This window comes from Mchenga conophoros, linkage group LG1 (genome assembly GCF_057382185.1).
Source record: "Mchenga conophoros isolate Kocher_MC1m ecotype Shallow Benthic linkage group LG1, M_conophoros_male_GT1.1, whole genome shotgun sequence".
NCBI classification, from domain to species: domain Eukaryota; kingdom Metazoa; phylum Chordata; class Actinopteri; order Cichliformes; family Cichlidae; genus Mchenga; species Mchenga conophoros.
In genome coordinates this window covers 20,856,610-20,880,355 of record NC_140526.1, presented here as the reverse complement: position 1 = coordinate 20,880,355, position 23,746 = coordinate 20,856,610, and the positions used below count along the sequence as shown (strand labels likewise).

The 23,746-nt window shown below is 40.5% G+C and overlaps 1 protein-coding gene across 7 annotated transcripts in view; it reads right to left on the bottom strand.

The window, feature by feature from the left end:
- mical2a (microtubule associated monooxygenase, calponin and LIM domain containing 2a) overlaps nt 1–23,746 on the bottom strand; it is a 40,796-nt gene that overhangs the window by 10,772 nt on the left and 6,278 nt on the right. For all 7 annotated transcript variants that reach the window (XM_085269777.1, XM_085269775.1, XM_085269776.1 and 4 more), the window contains exons 2-13: nt 18,016–18,384; nt 12,061–12,268; nt 10,554–10,661; nt 9,325–9,426; nt 7,843–7,998; nt 6,166–6,266; nt 5,407–5,664; nt 4,599–4,714; nt 3,125–3,251; nt 2,943–3,033; nt 2,085–2,232; nt 96–295 (exon numbers count right to left, since the gene is read on the bottom strand). In XM_085269777.1, coding sequence (XP_085125903.1) covers nt 96–295; nt 2,085–2,232; nt 2,943–3,033; nt 3,125–3,251; nt 4,599–4,714; nt 5,407–5,664; nt 6,166–6,266; nt 7,843–7,998; nt 9,325–9,426; nt 10,554–10,661; nt 12,061–12,268; nt 18,016–18,276 — 1,876 coding nt within the window. In that variant the 5' untranslated portion in view covers nt 18,277–18,384. The remainder of the gene's footprint in view (nt 1–95; nt 296–2,084; nt 2,233–2,942; nt 3,034–3,124; nt 3,252–4,598; nt 4,715–5,406; nt 5,665–6,165; nt 6,267–7,842; nt 7,999–9,324; nt 9,427–10,553; nt 10,662–12,060; nt 12,269–18,015; nt 18,385–23,746) is intronic.

Below are 23,746 nucleotides of genomic sequence, written 5' to 3'. Positions count from 1 at the left end.
GTAAAAGATAAGGAATAAAAACAAAACAGAGGGAGAAATATTACGAATACCAGGCTTCAGTGGCTATAACAACACAGAATAATAGAGCAGGGCACCTGATGCAGGTAGAGGCGTTCCGCGGAAGAGCTCGTAGAACTTGGACAGGTAGTTGATCATCTTGGTTTTATCCAGCTCCTCCTCTTTACTCAGCTCCTTCGCAGATGTGAATGGACGAATCCCAAATTCCCGCTCACTGATGTCAAATGCCAGCTGGAGGTTTGCAACGTGGTCCTCGTCGTTTAATGAGTCAAAATCTCTGATGGAGGCAAAAACAGTCACACTGAGTATTAAATAGTATAAATATATTATGTGTTTTTATTGTAATTTAACACAAGTGGTCAGAGTTTTTTGACTGTTTTGCTTTTGTCTGGTACTGGTTTACAATTTCCCAAATCACTCCTCAACAAACACATAAAAACTTGTTTTTAAAATATGGGTATTACGTTGACTTACAGTCAGTGGCCACTTCATTAGGTACATCTGTTTAACTGCTTGGTAATCAAGATAGGCAGCCAATCACACGACTAAATTTAGACACAGCCAAAATGACCTGATGAAGTTCTAACTAGGAATCATATTATGGACACAAGATGATTTAAGTGACTTTAAATGTGGGATGATCTGAGTAATTTAGAAACCGTTTTGGGATTTTCCCAAAAAAAACCATCTCTATGGTTTACAGAGAATGGCCTGAAAAGAGAAAATTTGTGAAAATAACTTGTTGACACTGGAGGAAAATGGTCAGAATACTGATCTGAGCTAACAGAAGGCCAACAGTAACTCAAAATAAGCACTTGTTATAACAAAGGTATGCAGAAGAGCATCCCTGAATGCACATGAAGCAGATGACCACAATAGGTGCTTACTCCTGTCATCTAAGAACAGGAAACTGAGGCTCCAACTCACATGGGCTCATCAAAATATTATTATATTATTTAAGATGCACTGCGGACATGTGTGGTGTGTAAGTGACATTCTTTAAGGGAACTGTACATTTCATGTGACTGACAATGACTACATGTGCAAAGGAATGACGTCACTCAGAAACACATTTTTATTTCCAACACAGCCAAAGAACCGCTTTCCTCAAATGCAGGAGAAAATAGCAGCCAGTAGCCTCTAATGGGGGAAACGGCATCTTTATGTCGTCACCTAAGTGGACAGTGTGCAGACGACTTCAGAAGTAATGAAGTAATGTAAAGACAAGAGCGGTAACCTAGCAGCAGAGCACACAAACTCTGGCATTATTCGCTAAGTGCTCAGGCTCACTTTTTTCTGCCTTTCTCTTCTGTGAACCTGCTCTGTCTGCTGTCTGCTCTGCTGACAGTCATGCATATGGAAAAGAGGAAAGGGGAAAAATGCCAGTGGTTCCTGGAAACTTACAGGACCAGATGAAATTGTGGTGGCATGTGGCAAGGTATGAAGGCACTAATTAAGGGGTTAGAGGATAAAATTAGAGTTACTAAATCCATGCTGTGAGAAGCAGTCTGATCTGAAACGTGGCAAAGAATGAAAGTATGGCTTTTGTTCTTTGTTCTTGATTAGCTGTTTTTCTCCACAGCTCTGAATCAATAGAGAGAAAAACTTGGGGTTTTTTTAGAATTAAATACAAGTCAATAGTAATTCTGTTGGACACACATTGCTATGGGTACTGGAGCAGCTAGTATTTATTTAATTTGGCTTGACATGTATGAAATTTACACAGCTGCACACTCCTGTGAGCACCCAGCTAGTTCGGGGACAGCTGTGCATGAAGTATTTTTTACCCATCTATCAGCACAAGTTTTAAGGAGGTAGAGAGCAGATCAGATAAACACACATATAGATCAGTGCCCTTCATTGCATACCAAGCATATTTAGCATTCCATTTTAAGATGTGAATTTCCTCACAACTAGTTGTTTTTGAAGAGCTCATGGAGTTCATCTTCTCAGGAAAACAGATAACGCTCATGTGAATACATGCATGCTACGACTATGTTAACGCAACTGGTTTGGGATCAGTTTGTGGCTCTGCAGGTTGATATTATCTGACAGTTGATACGTACATCAGCTGAGGCTTGAATCTGTGGATGAGGGCACAGAGGGCGATACCATTTTTCCAAGAAGACGCCAGGTCTGTGATTATCACATTCCTGTAGCCCTCCGTCTGCTTCTGGCACCAAGTGAGAAGCCTCGCTGGTCTGACCTCTGAGTCTGCCACAGAAGCACAAAAAAGACGATTTTTTAAAATGATCAAATTCTTAAAAAGCAGTGAAAAGAAGGCAGGCTGTGTTAGAAGAAAGTTTCGGTGGTTATGATGTCAGATATGATGTCACGACGACAAACCAACAAATAGTGTGCTGTTACATAAAGTGGCAAGAAGATGTTTAGAGTGGGTGCTGGGGTTTGTACACAAACCTGTAGAAACAAGTACGTGCTTGCTCATAAGAGCGAAGGACTGACTAAAGTGGCTTTACTCAAACACACAGAGTAGTGCGAGAATAATCAGACTAAACAGAATATAACAGAATTCTGGCACCAATGTTTACTTTTCGCTTCGGGTTTCAAAATTTTGTCATTGATTTTTTTTTAAAATGTTTAAACGCAGGGTTGTTTTATGGACGTGACATTGAGTTTTGTTGATATTGGAGAGGGATGTATGTGTGTTTGACTGTTTCTTTCATAGTTTCCTCTCTTCAATGAACCCACATGTAAAAACAAACCTCATATCGTGACTTATTCCCTAAACTGAAGTTAATTCTGGCGACTTACTACTTCTGTTAGAAGGGAAGGAACTGAATGGGGGAGATTTAGGCTACAATGATTGCATTAGGAGCCTTTGAAAGGAGAAGAAACCCTATTAGTTATAGTATTAGTGAATAACCGGAGATGACTCAGTGGCATTCAATTCCTTTAACCCTTACCACATCTGGAGAGATTGACAGGCCGTCGTATGGTAGCGGCACGCTCGAGAGAGCAGGGGTTAAGCTGTCCGCTAATGTACAAATGACGCACCTGAAACAGAAAGGCAAAGAAAAAGCTGTTGGAACTGAGATATTAGTATTAGTATTTAAATGATCCATTGACAGATTTGCTGACATCTCACCTGGTGAGGCCTGATGCAGGTAGAGTTGAGGTTGGGGTATCGAGTTGCTGGGTCTAGGGTGTACTGCTCAAAGTTTTTGGCAATGTTTTCAGGGGTTGTCTGTGGTAGTAGTCGGTAAATGCTCTCCCTGTACCAAGACAAGAGGCATTACTGCATCACTTTAATGCCAGTGTGTCAAACCTAAGGCCCGGGGGCAAGGATCAGTCCCCTTCAAGAAGGCCAACGGGACAGTTTTGGAAAATGTGAAGGAGGATATAAACTTTTAACTGTATTTTCATAGTTTTATAGCTTTTCCTGCTGATAAAGACCGAAGTAAGTAAGTAAGTAATAGATAAACATTTAAATAACAATATTTTTCACTTGGTTCAAAAATAATTAACAGAAATATTGTCATGGTCCTGGGTCGTGCGACCCAGTGTTTTGTGTTTAGTCTATTTTGATGTTTATTGATTGTTTAGGTTCATTAAGTTAGTCCAGCCATCTGTATATACCACCCTTGCATTACGTCTCCCTTGCCCTTCGTGTGTTTATGTCTGTGTGTCTTGTACTGTCAAGTTCATGCTGTCAGTTATGTCACCTCCCCCTGTACTACGTCTCCCCGGTTCATGTCTCATGTTTCCTGTTTTACTTTGAAGGCCTGCATTCACTGTCAGTGTATTCAGCTCACTCCTCCTGTCCTGTCGTTAAGTTCATGTGTGTCAGCTGCGTTCCCATGTGTGGCCACTTCCCCTGATCATTCCTCATGTGTATTTAGTCTCTGTGTTTCATGTAGTCTGCGTCGCGTCGTCTGTGTTCCCACCCTCCATGTTTCCATGCCCGGTCTGTTGTATTCATAGCCTTACCTTAGTTCATTCCCAGTTTAGGTTTCTGTTTAGTTATTGCTTTTGAGCTGCCCTTATTCTTGTTTGTTTCTCTTGCGTTACCAGCCACAATAAAAGGCTCGCTTTTGTTTAAAGTTTACTCCCGTGTCACTCGTGTCTGCACCTGAGTCCTCCACGCACTCTCCACACGGTCTGCCCCGGCGGTCCGTGACAAATATTCCATTTTATAATTACAGGAAACTCAACACAATGAGCTAGCAGAGTTTTTTTCTGTAATGTTACACACAAATGAATAAATAAATAAATGAATAAATAAATAACAATAATGCATTTTTTTCTTACAATTAAAAAGATTTATTATTATTAAGCCCAAAGCATTTCCCTTATCATGTAGAAAAACTGACATGTACTGCTAAAGTTGCACTTCTTATATTAAAATATTAAATTAATTAAGTTAAATTAAATGTGTAGTTAAATGTCTTTACACTGAGAGAAAGGTGAGTTTCACTGCTCCGGCCCACTAAAGATCAAAGTGGGCTGTTCGTGGCCCACAACGTAAAATGAGTTTGACATGCTGATTATGTGAACAATGTGTTTGAGTAGCACAGATTTATAGGAGGCGCTCACTAATGCCCAACATAAAGTGTGGGTACCTCTCTGCCAGCACTTCGAGGACCGGCTGACCCTGCGCCCAGCTCTTTACCATCCAGGCCGTGTCGAAGGCAGCCAGGAAGCCTCTGGCGCAGCCTGTTCCCATTGGCCAGAAGGGCTACACAGCAACACACAACAAGTTTGCCAGTTATTGTTAGAGGCATCGTGCCGTGGCTTTTAGTCTGTTTGACATACTTCTTCTCTTGGTCATCGGGGGATATACAAAAAAAGGAGTCACGCTTTTTGGATTCCAGGTCATAGAAGTTGAAATAATGGAAAAATCAAGTCATGCTTAAGCAAACTGCAAACATGAAGTGTTAGCGGGTGATTATGTTTTCTGAGTGCAGATTTCCTTTTACAGAGAGACTGCTTACACAATAAAAAAATAAAAGTGATGGGAAACCAAAGAAATTAGAAAAATGTGGCTCCATTAGAGAAAAGTTTGGTCTTGTCTGGAATTTGGGATGTCTTTAGTATTTCTGTTGTTGTTATGTTTTACCCTGTCATGTCACATACCAAAGCATTGACTATCCAAGTTTGAATATCTTACACACTTTCCTAAAAAAGCTCAGGTTGCCCATGTCTCTAAATAGATTCCTGAAATGTCCCTGTGTGCTTCTGGACCACCACCATTGTCTCAGAGCACAAAAATTCTGCTCCCTTAGTGATTCCAGACAACATCACCATCAAGTTTGAGACAGAGCAAACTGTAAACGACCGCTTTCTACCGGTCTTCTGCCCACAGCAATTGGATAGAGGAATTTAAATATCCATGCCATGAATGCCGGATTCTGCTACTTGCTGTCTTACCTCAAGCAGACTGTCGCCAACCAGTGCTACCAGCAACTGGTGTCCAAATCTCTCCCTGACCAGAGCAGCGTTCTCAGAGGCGTACATGTTAGTGAAGTCAAACATTGCTACATCTGGCTGCCCGCAATGGTTCATGGCAAAGTCCAGTGTGGGAAGTTGGTAGTTTGTGCCAAAGTCAGCAGCCTCTCGGGCGTAGCACAAAAGAGCTTCCTGGTTGACGTTTTCACCACTCAGCAGCATCTCTGTGTCTGAGTAATCCTGTCGGACCGAAGCAGTCAGAACAACCACAATGAATTTGTGTGCAAAAGCGAAACAAAAGCTCTCTGTTTATGAAAGAAATCAACGGAAGACAGTGAATAAAGAAAAGTAAGTAAGAAAAACTGATGAGCACAGATTTATAAATGATAAAATCAAATCGTTCTGAATCGAAATCTCTGAAGCATCAAGTTCTGCCAACATCTGTCTGCATCTGTTAGCGGTTATGGTTCTCCTGAAGCCAGTGCTTAGGGCTAAACAAATTACAATACAATGAATTTAACACATGACCGACACAGTCTTAGAAATAAACAAAAGATTTGACGATTTCAAATTTATTGTATTTTACGATATTAATTCTTGGAATAAGAAACCTGAACTGTAAATTGTCTGTAATATTCTTTATTTTTAAAATATAAGATAAATAACAATAATAAAAAAAAAAAAACAGACAGCATGAAATAAGATTACAGCAGATCTGTGGAGCTAGTGTATTTTGCTCACGTTGATGACGACTCCCTTGTCCAGCAGGCTTTGTTTCTTGGCAGTCATGACAAAGTAATGTGTGTTGTCCTTGTAGTACACAATGTTCTCCAGATCAATACCTGTGACAAATGACAAGTTTGCGTTACGGCTACAATTCATAAAAATCACCAACAAGCTTTTTCCACAGAGATGAAAGCTTGAACTCGCTTTTGTATGCTGAAAGGGGTTTAAATAAATGGTTTCTTCACACATCAGTGTCTCTTTCTGATGAACAGACTTCTTATTTTTTATTGCTGGAGGCTCAGAATGATCCCAGTGAAAATAATGAAAACAGTCGCTGCACAACATTCTTGATATTTCTTCAGGTATTGAGAACACTGTGCAAAATATCCCTGAAACTTTTAGTGAATTTGAAGATTTTAGATCTGATTTTTGCTGCATTTGGTCTGTAGTGACTTAGTGGTCTCACAGAGAAGTTTAATCTAAACAGCTTGGTTTTCATCTAACAGATAATTGTGGCTGATCCTGTTGGATCCATTATTATGTGTGATATTTAAGACTCATCCACTGTTGAAAAAAAATTGAAATGCAAAAATTGGATGATGTAACATGCATTTTCTTTAATTGCATGTGTTTCATCAAATATTTAACATGCTTTTAAAGTGTCAAACTGTAGCAGTTTGACAACCACCGTTCTCCTGCCAAATCCAGAATCATCCATCTGATTACCAGACAGAGAAGTGGGATTTGCAGCTCCAGAGAACACGTCTCCACTGCTGTCCAGTGGCAGCAGGCTTTACACCACAGCAACCGCCACTCTGCATTGTGTTTGGTAACGTAAGGCTTGGATGCAGCTGCTCAGCCATGAAAACCCATTCCATGAAGCTCTGTAGGCACTGTTCTAGAGGTAATCTGAAGCCCACATGAAGTTTGTAGGTCTGCAGAAAGTCGGTAACCTCTGTTGACCCTACTCTGTGAGTTCATAACTGAGTTGCTGTCGTTCTCAATCACTTCCACTTTGTTACAATACCACTAACAGTTGACTTATGTTTAGTAACGAATTCCTCACTAAATTCACTGAATTCACGGAGCTGCAGGTGTAGGTGCTTGATTTTATCCACCTGTGACCATGGAAGTGATCGGAACAGCTGAATTCAATGATTTGGATGTGTGAGTGAAAACTATAACAACATAGTGTAACACCCAGTTTGTAATCTTACTATAATACACTAAATCTCCTTCTGTCTGTTTGCTTGCCCACAGACTCCTCCTACACTATCAGGAGTCGAGCAACCAAAATTGGCACACAGGTACATCTTAGGCGCCTGAGGGCTTTTCTCTATGTCACATATCATGATGTCATCATGTTGCCTAGCAACCATCTACCAACAAAATGACTCATTTGTTGTGTTAATGCACCTATAACACCTTGTGAAAGCATAACATTGTTTTTATTTCACAATCGTAACATCACAAAATCAACACAAAAATTTCAATATGGATGATATGACATCATTACGTTACCTAGCAACTACCCACCAAGGGGATAAAAATCATATACCAAACAACAATAAAGCATTGGTGATACTGGACTCAAGACAATTCAGCATGAGATACTGACTAACTAGGCATTTATTCAAATTTAAGCCTCTGAAATTGCCAGGTTTAATGAGTCTATTTGCACTCCCTTCCCACCTGTCTCTTCTTTGAGGTCAAGAAAGAACTTCTGGTTGAAGATGAAAGCCACTCCACTGATTTCTTCTACTTTGGCCTCTGCGGTGGTGTTCCTGTTGATGAAGTTGGCTGTGATGGCGATTGCCAGTTTACCCCTGAACTCCTTCCTTTTGAAACCTGGGAGAATGGAAAAAATAAAGACGGAAGAGAGAAAGAAATGGGGATGTTAATCTTCACAAGCAAACAAAGGCCTATCATCCTTTCCAGAGGAAATCTAACAGTAAACCACAACTGCAAGGAAGTCATTTTAGGATAAGAGGCAGCTTGCCAAGGTGATTCTTTTTAGCGACAAGGAAACAAAAAGCTATGTGTTGTAAAAAGCCCGAAGAAGTAAACTGCCAAACGTATCATCAAATTAGCCTTCAGAACCAAAAGTATGTGGCATTCTTTCATTTTATTAACAATGTATTCAAGGTGTAAGAATTCAAGTTCAAAAATAGTTTTAAAAGTATCTTTGTGGAATCTAATTAAATCTTTTAAATACAAAAGTAGCAGAATAGCTCTGCTGATGACTGCCAATGTCAGATCTTTTGAACAGAAATGGACACAGGAAACAAAAAAAATAAAAACATCATGCATTCTTCAGTCCCATAACCAAAATAACTCAAATTAAGGTTCAACATTTTACTGGCAAATCAAACTATTTTCTTTTCCAACCTGTAAATGAAAGACTCCCAACTATGAGTGTGTGAAGGCTACGAGGAAGGGGGGAAATCAAGTGGTTCCATATAACAAAGTGATGTGTGCAATAGTGACGGTACAGAAGTGATGCTCTGAGCATGTGCTGCAGCCTCTCCGCACTGTCACTGTTAAATGTCATCCGTCACTTCACTGCTCGTTTCCAAAACCAGCAACAACAAACGGAGAGCATTTTGCTCTATGTTACCGTAGCTAAGACACAAAAGCAAGCTCACTGCAGGGAAAAATTATTTCCCCCAGGAGTCTTCATAATTGGGGAATGAGCTAAACGTTTTGTTCTGCCCCAGAATGCCCTTTTTAGGAATAAGCATTTGTTGCGATTTGGTCGTTAGATGACAGCATTTTTAAAAGAGAGGAGACGGATGGAGATGGGATGATGGAACCGATCCAGGGGGAAAGCATCAGCTGCTGCGCTGAGCCCCAGCTCTGCTCTATTTATGTACAGAGCTTTGGCTGTTTTGTGTGCAGCCGGTCCCACTGGGAGAGATCAATGGCTCCGTGCAAGTGCAAGTTTGCAAAAGGTGGGTTTCATTTATAGCATTGTAATAACGTGCCTCAAGTTTATTTAAAGTGAGAGCCCAGAAAAAGTCTGGAGGAATGTAAGGGCTGTAAAGTGCACAATAGGTCTGCTATTAAACTATTTTTGAGCAATTTCTTAGTCGCAACAGGTTCATCAGGTCTAAAAGTACAGTACATCCTTGAGGCATCTATACTCTTCATCACTTTTGTTTGCCGTCTTCTCACCTTCCAGGGTATTTCTGCGTCCGTCAGCTCCCACCACCACATCAAACTCAAAGTTAGCCACGGGGTGATCAGCAGGTTGGATTGCAGCCCTCCACCCAACCCCTGAAAGACAGAGTAAAACTGAGAGGGCCGAAAAGCCACATAATATAAATCCTAGGACAACAGCCTTTCATTCCTATTTGAATATTCCACCACAGAACAATAACACATGCCATGGGGAATGTTACATGATAAGAACACCTTTTCTTCCTGGATCGCTCCGCCGCCTGCCATGCTTGTGCAACTCTAAAGTCATCAGCATAGAGTGAACAAAAGGAGAAATAGAGCTTTATGATGAGCAGGAAAGTAAGAGACTCAAAGCATAAGGTCAACTGCATCTGGCCTGCAGACCATCAGCATAATTAAAGTCTGAAGTACTCTTTCAACTTTATTATGACCCATTTTAAGCGTGCAAGTGGGAGCTACAGAAGTGTGAGACCAGCACAGGAACAGCTTGGCAAGTTGTGCAATATCATCATGTGGAAAATGCATTCCATGATGTCAAAGGCACGGCTAAGTCCGTCGCAGCAGAGCACAGAACACAAGTTTGTGTCTAAATTTAGGCCAGGCTCTTCTTGTTATCACTGCATTGATATTACAGCTGGAGGAACAGCACAATAGCATGTTCGCTATTTTCTTCTTCAGAGCTTATAGGGAAATGCAGGATGTGAGGGTCAAGTAGTCATTTACGAAGCAGCGCTCAGTTAATGCCATTAAGTTGGGGAAAAAAAAAGGAAAGTGATACTTTTATTCTCACTGCTTTCTAATACATGAAGTCCTCCTGTATCAGATATGCATTTGAGCAAAATAACCGTTGCTGACCTCATCCAAATATGATAGCAAAGTACTTCAATGCCAATGTTTATCTCGTGTTTACCGGTGGCTGTCAAGGAAATTAAATACTGCAGGATGAAAAGTCTTTCGCTGTCTAACCAGCCTTGAATATGAGCCGAAGCTGCAGAGCAGGAGGATTACTACAAATCCTCCAGGAAGCTCCACAGTATAGATCTCTAAAGAAACGTCTTCATTGAGCTTAACACATTGTTAAAAATCTCAACTTCACCTTATTAAAACACCAAGCTGTACAATTTCAGCCTTTTAAATCTCCCCAAATCTTGCGGCTAATAAACAAACTGTCAGCGAGTGAAGACAAACTCGCTGTTAATCTGTTGTTTGGACATGAAACCGACCTTCATTTTCCTGAGGTTCCAACAGGTTGACAAACTCCACATTGATGTGAAACTCCACGGCAACAATCAGGGCAACCTTCAGCAGGATCAACTGCAGCTGCTGAATGCCTGCAAGACAGATTCAGATTAATGTTTGGACACAGATGTAAGCCTGCCAGTTTTTACACCATCTTGAGAGGAAACAGCTCATTGTTTGAAAATTTGAAAGCTTTATACAAAAGGAACGTTGAGATCATGGATTGCTTCTTTTGTACAAATGAGTTTTATACAAATGATTAAAATTAAAGATGCACCGACTGACTGACCAGCAACCACCGGCCACCGGCCAATCAGACTCACGTGTCCCTTTTATGCATGCACAACACACATGCAGTGGTGAGGAAAACACCCAAAGTAAACTGCGAGGTGACCACAGACTCTTACAGACTCTTGAATCACCCTCACCCGGCTGAACACGGACATTTTAAAAAAAGAGAACAAAGGGAAAGCTCAGAGCAAGCCACGAGCTAGCAGCCTCGGTATGAACAAAGAACCAAAGCAGTTATGAGGAAGATTTATGGAGACAAGTGAAACTAGAAACTAATATAATTACCCAACATTAGTTTTATTACATAAATCTGCTGCACCTGCTTTTATTCAGTAAGGTAAAATATATTAGCTAAAGGTGGGTGTACAGCAGCTAATTTTCAGTTAATTATCCATATATATAAAAAATTTATTTAACTGAACTAAATTGAGTTGAAAAACCTAAACCCTGAAGCACAAAAGGTTATTTTTTTGTCCTTTTTTTCCCCAAATACTGCAGTTTCTGTGCTTATCTTTCTAGAAAAATAACAGACTGTTACTGCTGCTTTCAGTACAACTGAATGAGCTGAATCAAAACATTTAGTGCCCAGTGGACAGAAAAGGTAAAAAAGATGAGCCCTCAACGACACACATTTAAAAAGGTTCTATCTGTCCAACAGCCCAACAGGTCTTTTTTGTCACTTTGTTTTTATTTGTTTTGCCAAACTTATCAGAGATGCAGGCTTTTAAACTGAGCTCAGGTAACAACCCAGGTGGTTCCTCTACTTTATAGTCCAAATGATGCAATTTCCATGTTTTCCAAAAAGAATTGTAAATTTTGATTCATCTGACAACAGATCAGTTTTTTAGTCCTTAAATGAGCTTTGGCTCAGAGAAGCCTGTCTGGATCATGTTCACACGGCTTCTTCTTTGCATGATTCCTGAAAGTGTTCCTGAACCCATGCAGTGATTTCCATGACAGAATCCTGCCTGTTTTCTAATGCGCTGCCACCTGAGGACCTGAAGATCACAGGCATACTAGTTTTCACAGGCATCCAGTACCCTTGTGCACAGAAATTTCTCCAGACTCTTGGTAATATTATGTATGTACAGCACCTTAATGTCAAATTTTTTGCAGCATAAAGCACTTTAAGGTTGGAGTTAATAATTTGTGACAACAGGTCAAAGAAAAGCAAAGGCCGGTGTAGTTTCAGATACTCACTGATGTGGTCGATGGCTCCGGCACAGAATTTTCCATAGAACTTTTTGGCCCCCAGTCCCCGCAGGTCATGAATGGTATAGGGCCAAAGATGGAGCACGTTGTTCCTGGAAAAAGAGTCCCTCTTTTCAATCACCACCACTTTAGCACCCAGTAGGGCAAGTTCAATGGCAGTCCGCAGGCCGCAGGGACCTCCTCCGATGATGAGGCACTAAATAAGAGGGAATGACAAATTGACCTCATTAGCAACACAAGGAACCAAGCAAAAATCTCAGTCTTTGTACAATATTAATAGCAGAAGCCTGAGAGTTTTCCTGCAGAGTCCCAGATGAAAAATAGTTCACAGCCAACTTGTTTATAACATGCCTAGAAGCATTATGACATCTGCATAGATCACGATAGAGAGTACCATTTCACTGCACCACTGGACCATTTAGAGGCTGAGTGTCTTACTTAAAGACCCTAAAGGAAGACTGGCATTGACTCAGAGAATTATTGTGTCTTAGGATAACTTCCCCAGACCACCCGGTGTGCGTGAGGATTGTTAATAAAACACATTAAACGTGAGAGAGACAGATTACGGGTGCCCAAAGTGGTGCATTTGTCAGGAACTTCCCAAAAATGGATATTTGCGAACAACTTCCACCCACCTAAACCAACCTTTGCATATCTATCTTGTTATTCACGCACCAGCCTCTCCCAAAAATGCATGAAGTCAGTTCACTGAGGCTACTGCGTGTGTCTGAGAATGTGCGGTTTAAACATGACATCATTCCTTGAGTGATAGATGAAAGAAGTGACGCATGTGTGCTGGCAAACTCTCCTTTCCTTATGAGCACATTAAGAGGCTTTACAGAGAACTGTGCAGAGAGAAGATGTGTCTCAATTCTTTTGAGATTTAATCCAGAGGCAAGCTCCGACTCCTGCTGGGTGCAACAAGGCGGACTGTCTCCTGTCTCAATAGCCTCACCACATTTTAAATGCTGAAAATATCTTTTCTTTCACTTTTCTTGGAAGGTTTGCCACTTATCCAACACAAAGATCTATAGCAGCTCACTCCCTGCCATCCTGAGTCTCCAACAACTACACAACCAGAAAGAGTGAGGAGGGTTAATATGTATCAGCTCTGTGAGACAATCCGACATCATGACCTAATCGACTTCTTTCCCTGCGCCAAAAACAAGCAGCTGGGTTTTCATCACTCAGCACTGTCTCTCGCATTGAGCAGCTGAGCACCAGGTGTGATGAAGAACACAATGTTGAACCATGAGTTGCCCGAGGTTATAAAAATGAGGTATTCTCAGGTGTGGAGCACAAACAGGTGGTGGAAGCATTGCCTGGACAAGCCTACTGGCAAGGTTTGTTTTCCTCAACAAAGAGGAAGTTAAGCGAACCAGCTATTTTCACAGCCAGACCGAAATCGAGGATGCTAAAAAAAAAGAAGTAAAAATTAAAATAAAAAAACCAAAAAAAAACCCACGATGTCGCAGCAGAGCAGCGCTAAATCGGTTTGTTCAGATGTGTCGTCACAGTGTGTCCAATTTTCCTAAACTCACATCACCGCTTTGATCTCTCCAGCAATAATTAGCAAAGATGTCCCCTTTGTTTGACCACTTTTCCATTCGCTCATATATTTTTCCAGATATGAGGTTTTTCCTGAGGGCCAGCTCCACATCTGCCGAGTCAGGACAAACGCTTCCTTTCAGCTGCCCACCTGTGACCTCATTCTCATCCCAGCCCTGACATCTGTCTCCTGCCTTATCACCGAGCCCAGTTAGTCTGGTGATAAACTCACAGTTTGGTGTGAACGCACAGCATAGCCAAGAGGCCTCTGCTCTGTCATCGGGAGAGAATCAGGAGGTTATTTATTCATCTTCACATTATATTGTCAACTCATTTTTATAGGATCAAAACAGTAGAAAATAGCAATCAGAGCAAAAGTTAGTGTTTTCATTTTGTGCATTTTGCAAAACTCAATTCACGTCATCATCATATTTAACCTCCAGAGACTTGACCTCTCATTTGGTATTTTTTTCATTTCTATCTGCGATTGTTTGGAACTGATAAGTAAAAACTAAGAATTTCTTTTATACACAAAGTATTATGTCCTCATATGGGGACAATAGGCTTATTTTACAGCATAACACAATAAAGTCACTATTGTTTACAAAGCCTCAAACACTTTATTGAGCAGTACAAAAGATGAGGTGCCAAAAAGGCTAATCTTGATATATGAGGATACAGGACTGAGGAGGTTAAGGAAACAGAGCAAACATTTACATTTCTAAGATAAAGCAACTTCCAGCTGCTCCATCACTCACAGTGGCTCACCACAACAGATAGTGACAAATGTTTGACTTGACAGATTTTTTTTTTTCTTTTTAATGCAACCCCAAAGGGATCTGTGTCTCCTCCTGGGGATCTTTCACTCCTTAGGCAAATCTGTAACCCACTACACTACGGAGCCACCAGCATTTTGAGACATCTGCATCATCAGTGCAAGTTCTTTTCCCCAAACCCTTGAAAATTGCACAATACATTTTAACTAATAATTCTTGAGCTATAAGTTGCAAAAAAAACAAAAACAAAAGCCAAATATATAAAAAATTATAGAAACGAAAACTCAAAAATAAAACTGATTTTTTTTATTTGTCAGTTAAAACGGGAAAAAAACATAATTTTTTGGCAATTATCTCATAGTTTAGTTTTTATAGGGTTAAAACCAGCCACACAATTTTTGCATATTGAAATGAATGATCTCTTAAGGTAAACCCACACAAACAAACCCTGGACCGTTACGCTGCATTACCGCTCTTACTGGTAAGGCTGTTTGGTCTGACCACAACATGCCAAAAGATTTACAGTTGCTCCTTTTATTAGGGGAAAAGCAGATTAGCGACAGTCACCTGAAGATAATACAGGCACGCGTTGGAGTTTTGGACCTCTAGCAGCATTTTAGATTTTGTGACTTTTTAGTGTCACAGTCACAGAGGAATTTTGTATTGCTGTTGTCCATCTGACCATCCCTTTATTGGGAGCATGATTTCTAACAAACAAGATTGAAGGCTTTTGTTTGTTTGTTTTAAATGTGGCACAAACATTTACTTAGACTCGAGCATTAACTAATTTGATTTTGTTGGTCAAAATTTATGGTCAATTTGACCTCTCAAAGTGCAATAATTCCCATGCTCATGACAAAATACCACACTAATGCATACAGGTAATAACATAAAACAAGGAAGCATAAAGGGAGATGATTATAAAGTGCAATTTGACTGTTTGAAGCAGACATACAAAAGGGAGGCGGTGACTCTGGTTTTGTTTATTTTCCTGCGTGCGCTCACAGACAATGCAAAACTCATGTAAAAGAAACATGTAAAGGTTTCCAGGTGATTTCTCTGATGTGCAGGTGATGCTAATGCGCTGGCAGAGTCATGCAGGCTCATGTATACGCACAATGCAGTTTGGAACGTAAAACTGGAACTGAAGAGAAGCTACAAGAAAAACTCCTATATGTGTTTAAATCAGGTGTAATTATAAAAAAAGATCTGTGAGGTGCACTGAAAATGTCTTTGTCTATATTAGGGTGTCAAACTTGAGGCCCGGGGGCCCGAATTGGCCTGCCGAAGACTACAATCTGGCCCACTGGACAGCATTGGAAAATGTGAAGAAGGGCATGAATTTTGGACTTTTAACAGTATTTTCATAAGTTGTACAGCTTTTCCTGCTGATAACAACCTCCTGCACAGCCATTCATACTGCACCAAAGTAGTTAAGTAACAGATAAACAATTGCTTTGGTCTACAACTACATTGATTCGACAGTTTAAAATACGATGAGCTACCAGAACTTCTTACCCTTTAAGTCAGGCTGACATATTTCATTTACCACAGCTGGATTTCTTTAGCATGTAGATAAACTGAGTCATAAAGTTGAAACTGCACTTCTTTTTCTTATATTGAGATATCACAAGGATTAAATGTGTACTTAAATTTCTTGACAATGACAGAAAATGGAGTTTTGCTGATCTGGCCAACTTAAGATCACAGTGAGCCATATGCAGCCCACGATGTAAAATGACTTTGACATCACTCGTCTTTTTTATGAAAAGATTCATTCTGTTGTAGGCAGTAAAACTTCACGAAAAAGACACAAGCTACAGCCACATGTCACCTCAGCCAGCTGTGTCCGGTAATAAAACCCAGATGACATTACATCCTTTTAAAAAAAGTTACTGCTACAGCAGCAATAAGAAGACGAAGAGGTGCTGAGTGATATCACATCTGTCAGTGTTAAAGAGCTGCGCTGTCATAAAAATGACTCGTTACCTCGCGGTTCTCAGAGGAGACGCTTTTAATCACGTAACGGCAGACCGCCTGGCCATGAGTAATTAAAACATTGTGCAAGTGTACCTGGCTCATTAAATGTCTGGCATTTGCACAATCACAAATTCACTACGCACCACTCACTGGCTAAGCGTCTACATTTTATAACACAACTCTGTGGATTGTCAGAATTAACAGCTTTGGCTCAGAAGTTTAAGGGTCACACTTTCTTCAAAAAATATTTTTTCCTTCTTATTACCTGTTTGGGCGCCGGCTTAAATCAGGCAGAACGAGTAAAACCGGGCTCACATTTTAAAAACACATTTTCAATAATAACGCGGGCCTGGCTCCAACCCTTTGAGACGAGCCCAATTTTAGTAACGCTGGGGCCAAATAATCACAGTTGCTGACTGATGCTGTCTGCTTCTCTGGGCAATAAAACAAGCTCTCTCAATCTGAGCGCTGCTGATGGCTGCAAGGTAATCACACTCCTCTGGGTTTTTCTACTTTCCGTCATCACCTTTACTGCCCCCACGCCCGCATACACAGGATACTGTACACACACCCTTTTTTATGGCTCTTTTGTCCCTTTTGCAAGTTGTTTTTCATCATGCACTTCAAGACTACCCCCTGAATAGCGCTCTTATTGCACATTTAATCTGCTGTCTGAATAGGACTGAATCTTTACACGACAGTCAAAAAAAAGCAACACACAGCTGTCTTCTTGGTTTCCCCCTTGTCTTTAATAGTAATAAAATGCAAATGCATGCAATTTATATTTTTTTCTGCTGGCTGATCTGTCTTTGTGAAAATTTCAGGATGTATTTATTCCAGTTTTGTCATATAACACCTGTCTGCAGCAGAAAACATTTCCTGCCCCGTCTGTTGAGAGCTGTTAAAGGAGTGAAAGAGTAACTGTCTGAGCAAGTAGAGGTTAAAATAAAGACTACTTGAGCTATGGCACTCTGTAGAGCACTTTAGCAGGGTCTCAGTGAGACTGCCCCTGAACTGAGGTACAATTAAAAAGGAGTCATGTGAGACGAAACCATAAAGATACTTCCTAAATCATAAAACATCAACTTTAATGATGCATGAACCAAGCTTTGTGATCATTTTTAGACTTTCAGGCCAATCAACACATTGTTAGCTTTCTGCGCATACCGAGAATAAACTGAAAGATACATGCTTGAGATAGAAACCCCATCAGACTAAACATTTTCCCAGCTTTACTGTTTTTAACCACTTTTAACTTTTAACTAGCTTTATTTCAGCCACTAAACTCAAAAGTGAAGCTTAGAGTCAAAATATGAGAGCTGGCTGCTGAAAGGTTTTGTCAAGCAAATGAAAAACGGTGTGAAAAAGATGACGTCTATCGTTGTTTCTTCTATAAAAAACCCCAACAAAACAGCTGCTGTCATGCAGTAGACTCTGCAGTCTGGGGTAAAGGATCCTCGAAACCACTAACAAGGAGACTTTTTAAAAATAGCAACATGGCCACTCCAGGAAATAATCAAAGAATTTATGGGGCTGTGGAGAGCAGTTGATAAATATAAACAGAATATATCATGTCAACACCTCATATGACTTTTTTGCAGTATGTACAGTAGATGCACAAAGATGTAATCAAACCAACCTTAGTGCCCGCACAGGCTTGGCCTTTTCTGTACTCCTTATGGGACATCCTCTTGTCGAGCTTACTCCAAAGCGCTTTTGCTTTCCAGGAAGTAACCTTTGCCTTCAGACTGTTGTAGAAGGTGCTGTGCTCTGCGGGGTCGAGGTTCTGGCATCTGCAGAGGACGTTAAAGGCCTGAAGGGCTCCTTTGCAGGTCGAGGCCTGGATGAAGTTCTCAAACAGCTTCCCTACATTGTCCCTCTCCTCCTCTGTCTCTCCCATCTTCCCAGCTGCAGTAGATGGTCTGGTGTACGGAGGCGCCTGCTTAGTTCAGCGGTCTCTGCCAGATGTGGCTACACCCTCAGCTTGGCCCGCACCATCATGCCCCGTCTGAGGAGGCAAGACACATAAGAGCCTGACGTCATCTTATGGCAAAGAGTCTCTCATAGGTTGCTTTAGGCAAATGACGTTTTTCCCTATTCTGTTATTAGAATGACTAAACTAAGCATTTTCCTTATGTTACATCGAGCTCTTTTAAGGGTTTGTAAACTAAAACGCTGAAGTATTTTAAGGTAGGTTGACAACACAGCTGGATTCTATCTACTGCATGACTCCGGCTTACCATAACGAATTGCTTTAAATTACAGGACAGTCAGTGCCACTCCACACTAAGTCAACAGGCATTTTGAAACACAGTAAGCTTACACCCACATCAACAAGATAAAATTTCAAGCACACAGGAGGATTTGAGACAAACACTAGAGAGAAAACCGAGCACAGAAGTAGAATGAGCCAGTCTGTCAACATCGGGCAGCTGTTGGAGCATATTTACTACTCGTGCTTTATAGAGGCATAACCATGGGAGCCTGTAAATTGAGGTCTCTGTGGTTTTGTGTAGTACGTCCTGGTACAACAAAGAGTCAAACTTTTCAGCAGCTTCAAGTGTGTTTGACAGCTTTGCAATAAAGAAAAGTTTCAATTTTACACAAGAACATCGGCATGAAAATAATGTAACATGCAACTAAAACTGTAGCATGTTTTTGACTGGGATTCATTTTGATACAAGAAAAAAGAAAACATTTCCATCATAGCCAGTTTTAAATTGAGTAACTAGCATTTATATATCAAACACCAATGAAGCCCATCATGGGCTCCATTCCCTAAAATAATAACACAATAAAGTGAAGGTGCAGCGATTTGTTAAAACATGTCAACATAAATGTAGCATATCAGGTGCGAAACGGAGTTTAAAGAATTGTAACAATCTGGATTATTTGGTGTGACTATCTTTAGATGGCTGCCGTTCCCTAAGACTGGTTCTGCCAGAGTCTTCTTCCTTGTTACTCATGGTTGTTGGGGGCATCTCTGCAGTGTTGTAGGGTCTAAACCTTACATTATGAAGCACCTTGAGCCAACTGTTGTTGCGATTTGGCATTATATATTTGTTCTGTCTGATGATCCCACACTGCTTCAGTAATGTTGGGGTCCGGGTTGTGGGGAGGCCAATCCATGACTGATAGAAAAACACACAATGGAACACTATTTGGGTTTGCCTTTACTGTATTGGCACTGTTTTTGGGATCCACCTTTGCCAATCAGTTACTTTCCCAATGTTACTGCATGGTGGATCAACATCTGATGGTGTGTTCGTAATTCCATCAATTTTGACAAGATTCCCATCACCACTGGCTGAAATCCAGCCACAAACATGACAGAGCATCCATCAGGTGTTACAGATGGCTGTGAACACTCACTGTTGGACCTCTTGCCTGACCTCCCATCTGATCAGACTTTTTCCCTATTTCTTTAGGGCATGACTTTCAAATACAGTTCATCTGCTGTGGATAGTTTTTAGGCCTGTCACTTCTTCTTTTATCCTCCATTTTTCCAGTTTCCTCGAAAACTATGAAAGCCTGGAGAACTATTGTTCAAAGCTGCTTAAAAAATAATAAAACAAAGTCTGGTTCCTTGGAAACAAATTATAGAGAAATGAGGGCGGCTCAAGACTTTTGCATATCACTTTATTTATCTTGCGGTATTTTTCGCTCCACTAAAAAACCAGACAGTGTTTTTGGAAGGAAGAAAGAGGTCCTTGAAATTCACTGTAAGGAAACGTTAGACTAACATAGGCTGATAGATGTGATTAGGTATGCACGCTTTATAGCCCACCTTGTACTCAGATATTTGTATTCATTATGCGCCTGCGTGTGAAAGCGATTGTTAATAACACATGCTCGTGTCATCGCAGAGCTGAACTGACAGAACAAAAAAAACCTTCACTTCTCTCTTTCTTCCAAACAACCATCAAGCATTTTGAAAACCACGCCACAAAAGTCTGTGCCAGGGGTTCAACATCAAAGCGAAATGTGAAAAATGTCTGCATTAAGCATGTGTGGGCTAACTTGGGTGGAGACCACAGCTTCCGTGAGTTTTGGGCGAAGTCTGCCTTTGGTATTTTAATGTCTAATGGAGGGACATAGGCATGGTTTGAAAAGAGGTCAGTCTACAAGTGCAAGACTTGGCCAGAGCTAAAGAATAACACAGTCTTACTATCAAATCCACGGGCCCACGGGCCTACATGAGCGCGACTGTCGTAGGGAGCTTAAGTCAGAAACGAAATTAAAAGAATAAATAAAAAACAACAACAAGCAACCAGTGAAATTTACTCACATTCAACGACCATTGAACCCTGGGTCAGGACAGTTTGGATTGTGTTTTGAATGTGGTGAGATTTTGAATGTTGCTACCACAGCAACAACAGTGTCCCCAGGCTAAAATTAACATATTCATTTGCAAAAGATCCTGTTTGGCCCTGTGTTTGCATCCTGTTTTGCTGCTCCTGTCGGTGTAGCTTTACACTTTAGAAACCGGCTGGGAAAGGGACCATTGTCAAACCAATTGAAAAGACGTATACCATTGTGTGTGCTTCAAAAAGCTCCTGTCCTGTCAGTAAATCTCATAGACCTCTGAGGCCTTCACAGCAAACATCCAGCCTCACTCAGTGAGCTGGCATTCCTTTGCCACGTGGCTAGAAGAGCCCTGAACTGCTCCATCAGCATGAGTTCAACACTCACACTGCTAGCCCTCTGGCTTCACCAGCCACAACTCGCAGGACCACCTCCACAGATTTTTGGGAAATCTACTCTTAATTGTCAACAACTGACAAGCAAGAACTACGATGAGCGTGATTAATGATACACAAGCTTTAATCCTACATGCATGGCAGGAAACTGTGATTGGAATATTGTTGTATATTTATGGGGTTTTTTAAGCTTTTGTAATGTCTTCCATTGCCTGTATTTAGTCATTTTCTTTGACATTTGCATTATAATAATCTTTTGGGCTGCTAAGTTATACCACAAAATGAACAAAAGAAATTTCCATTGTCATCACTATTGTCTGTTGCTGTATTTTCTCTATGCAATGACATCATTTTACTCTAAACTTTGGTGAGTGTTCAATAAGCTCTCATGCCCTTGGTGGACGGCTCAGTCAAAGAGATGTTTACTGCATTTATGTATTCACATTACAGTCTAAGCAAAGTGGTAAAACAGGCACCCTTATTGGAAACATCTGCTATAGGAGCCTGCGAGGACTATTGAAAAGGTACCACTTACTGTCTTCAGAGCCAAGTCGATGCTCAACACTCTAACTGCACTGTCTCTGGCAGAGTCCTATGACTTCACCATCCCTGCCTGACAGAATGGAAAGTCACTTGTGGGCCGACACAGTGAATCCGCAAAGCAGCTGTAAAAAATATAACTAATGACAGATGAAGCAGGCTGAACGCACATGCACACACGCCATACACGTCTTATGTCTAACCATATAATGCTTAATAGGATTGGAGATTTTGATTGCATGTAGGTTTAAGTTTCCTGTGTGTTTAGAAAGGAGTATAATTAAGTGAAACTACCTTAGTCCTGAGAAGATCAAGGGAAGTGATTAATTGTAAAAAGGCTGGTTTTTATATAGAAATAGCTTTGGTTTGTTTGTTTTAATTATCAATCCAGGAAGTACTAATATCTGATCAATTTTCAGTGATGTCACAGTACTTTGTGCAATCATTTTGTTGTAAAAAAAAAAGAAGGAAAAGAAACAAAACTCCTGAACAACAAATGCTTGTTTGGAACAGTGGCCAAGAGAAAGGCTCTTTTCCTCTTAAAAAAGAACTTGTAAGCACAGCTTAGGTTTGCAAAGTCGCATCTGAACAAACCACAAGACTTCTGGATGAATCTCCTTTGGTGAGACAAGACCAAAGTGAAGATGTTTGACCATAATTCCCAGCACCACATTTGGGAAAAACCAAACACAGCATATCAGCACAAACACCTCATACCAACTGTCAGCCAAAGTGGTGGAGGGGTGATGATTTAGGCTTTTTTTGTTTTGTTTTTTTGCAGCCACAGGACCTTAGAGTTATTGAGCCCACCCTGACCTCCTCTATATAACAACTTGTTCGAGAATCAAATGTAAGACTAACAGTAAGCTTGGCCTAAACTAGGTCATGCAAGAGGACAATGATCCCAAGCACACGGCTCTCATGTTGGGTCACTGGAGCAGGTAGCTCTCCAAATTTGATTTGGAAGATTCTTGTAAAGAAAAGTGGGACAAAATTCCTCCACAACAAATTGACAGAATGACACAATCCTACAGAAAACAATCACTTTAGGTTCTTGATGCTAAATGTGGTTTTTCAAGCTACTGAATCATGCGATGTACTTTGTTTTTCACAGTACTGTGAGAACATTTTATCTCATTCCTGCATACGGATGAGCATGCAACTGAGTGTCCTACATATAAAATGAAAGCACTGACGTGTCTTTGAGAGACACCGCCAGGTATCAGTTTTCAGTATGATAAAGGAGGAATCTTAGGAATGTGAAAGTGTACCTGCAACACCTACACAACAAAAATCTTTAAATCTTTATGTCCTCCTACACTACTCTATAAGATATATACTTTCTTTGTCTGTGGCCCTCAGGAACATGTTAATTTGTTACTAGCAAAGCCAGAAATCATTTTTTAAAAAGAGGCATAAACAAAATATTTTGTACCCTATGTAGTATGGCCTTTGTATACCTGTGTATCTGGAAAAGGAAAAATGGCACCAAAGAGGGGGGGAAAAGCAACAACGATTCATTTACTTGTGACTTTATGGTGTCAGTCTGTTTGTTTTTTCCTTATTATTCAGTTGAATCAATTTTTTCTCTAAATTTTCATAGATATGGCATTCACACTGGCCACTATTTTCCCTACTGGCAACCCTTTTTCTTTACTTTAAGTCAGTTGACTTCTGTTTGCTTTGGCTTCATTGATTTGATGAGTCTGCTTAGTTGAACTGGCAGTTTAAATGATCTGCATGTTGATGTTATAGACTTTGGGTGGATGTGTATATACCACATGAGGTAAATGAACAAAGAAGGAAAGGAAAACAAACGTTCAAAACCACCATGAGAAAACTACAAGGCTTCAAACATAAATCCTTTCAACTAAACAAAAATGTGAATACAAAACTAATAATAATGTTGCGCAAAATAAGTAAATAAATAAAAACACTTTAACCCATGACTATGCCATGCCATTTTGGCTCTTTCATCTATCTTTACGTGACATCCCCTGGTGACTAATAGGCGAGCAGGATTTTCTTTCCTGTGTTGCTGTTTAGGCTCACATCGGTGTGATGTTTAATGGCCCGCAGTGAGGAATTAATAACTTCCCTCAAATGACTTAAAGCAAAATAAACAAGGCC